The sequence below is a fragment of the Microtus ochrogaster genome, chromosome 1 (genome assembly GCF_000317375.1).
Source record: "Microtus ochrogaster isolate Prairie Vole_2 chromosome 1, MicOch1.0, whole genome shotgun sequence".
NCBI classification, from domain to species: Eukaryota; Metazoa; Chordata; class Mammalia; order Rodentia; family Cricetidae; genus Microtus; species Microtus ochrogaster.
This window is the reverse complement of record NC_022009.1, coordinates 105491366-105493460: the sequence shown is the minus strand read 5'-3', so window position 1 is coordinate 105493460 and position 2095 is coordinate 105491366. Positions and strand designations below refer to the sequence as shown.

Here is a 2095-nt window from a genome sequence, read left to right as displayed (position 1 = left end):
GAGGGCGACTGATTTTTTGGAGTTGATCTTGTATCCTGCCACATTACTAAAGGTGTTTATCAGCTTTAGGAGTTCTTTGGTGGAGGTTTTGGGGTCGCTTACGTACACGATCATATCATCTGCAAATAATGAAAGTTTAACCTCTTCCTTCAGCATTTTTAAGTTGCAAAAAATTTTACTGATACAGAACATTTGTAATAGTGACTGATAGAGGATTATAGAGTTAGGAAGACTTATTTTTGGAGTTTGAAAGGTCGTGTTGATCTGTTTTTTTTTCTTTTTATTTTTGAACCAGGAGTACTTGAGTATTTTATTTAATATATATTCTATATGTATTGTACCTTCATTATTATATTTCATAATTTAAATTTATCTAATTATCTGTGGCAGAAAAGTAAATATAAAGAAAAGAAAGTAAAATTCAAAACATTTTTCTATATAGCAATGTCAACAATTTATGTTAATACCTTTCTGGTTTCTTAGTTTGTTGTGTAGCTGTGAGAAACTGCTTAGAATGCCGACAGAGACAGAGAGACAGGGGAAGCAAATCTTCCCATGGAAGCAGTAAACCTCAGGAAGCTCCCCAAAGTGTGACTGCCACAGCAGCATCCAAGGTAATCAACTATTTCCTCTGTAATATGCTGTCCTTTTTATTTGTGAGAACAGTGCATTTTGATCTAGAAAATGGCATAGGCTTGATGACCTGGTGCTGGCTTCTCTGCTTCTTGGTTGTATCGCAAAGTTAGCCAACATCCTAAGATTTTCACTTGTATGTAATTAAAGAAGATACTAGTAATTTCTGCTGATAGGGTTCTTAAAAATTGCATTGGCACATAGCACTGAAGATTTCTTCTTTAAATAGTTACATCTATTTTCAGAGGTCAGTCTATGAACAAAGAAAATTTTTAAATCAAATTATATAGTATATAGTATATCATTTGTCCATCAAATGATATAGTATATAGTAGTTTGAAATATACTGGCAATACTTAATTACAAATTAATTCTCTTCTTGTGTTTAACTGACACATGACATCATGTGCACACTCCTGACTTTGAAGATTTGTATGATTGCTCTGTATTTAACTCCACAGTACCTTTTCTTGGTTGTGAACTTTCATACATATAGACCTCATCAACTCATCTAAAGATTTTGACTTCTTAAACGTCTATATAATTTTCTTATCTTGAATTATGTTTCCTTCTGTTTTACATATCTTAAATGTATTCATATAGGTCATCTTATGTGCTGCTTTCTCAGGACAAAGTTTTTTCATACCATTGTTGTGCCCTCATCTAGAGACAATTCCTTTAGTTTCAGTAAAACCAACATGTCTCTTTATCACTCACTGCACTTGTAATTAAATGTTCAGCATTGACACAGTAACTTTTTGCTCAACAATTGAAGACATAACATAGAAACTTCATCGGTTTTCTAAGTTTCACGGCTCTGTATTGCTATAGTTTCTGCTAAGCCAACTGCACATGCATAAAGTCTATTAGTTATTTACAGTGTTACAGCATCTTTTCCTGTTCACTGCTGTCATAGAAATATGACCCACATATTTTACTGCTGACAAGATACCATAGTGATCTACATTGCTTGAGAAATATTACTGTGTCAGCAGTGTGGCTCATAATCATTGCATAGACATTAAAGGGCTAGTTACTAGAGGGTGGTGACCATGTCTTGTACATCTCTGTGCCTTCAGAGCATTTGTGGTACTGTAGGTTGTAAAGAAATGTTTTTGATGTGTATTCTGGCTTCTGCTACTTAGCATAGAAGATTCTGAGACAAATTTTCTTGTCTTCCATATCTTAATTATCTAGTATCTTAAAGTGAATGAGAATCTTAACTTAAATGAAGATTGTTTAATTAAAATGCAAAAAGACTGTATTAAAGTACATAGAGGTTCCTGGGGTTGGTGAACATTCGGGTGTTAGTGATGCTCCTTGCTTCTCTTAAGACTAGAAGAGTGTAACTAGTCAACTGCTTGAGAGAGGCTTAGGTCTTGGACTGTGCCCTTTCTTTCTTCCTTTCTTCCTTCCTTCCTTCCTTCCTTCCTTCCTTCCTTCCTTCCTTCCTTCCTTCCTT

At 34.4% G+C, this 2095-nt stretch overlaps 1 protein-coding gene across 5 annotated transcripts in view; it reads left to right on the top strand.

The window, feature by feature from the left end:
* The window catches only part of Nbea (neurobeachin), a 494560-nt gene that overhangs the window by 156842 nt on the left and 335623 nt on the right, over positions 1–2095 (top strand). For all 5 annotated transcript variants that reach the window (XM_005344001.2, XM_026778835.1, XM_026778862.1 and 2 more), the window contains one exon: positions 484–614. In XM_005344001.2, coding sequence (XP_005344058.1) covers positions 484–614 — 131 coding nt within the window. The remainder of the gene's footprint in view (positions 1–483; positions 615–2095) is intronic.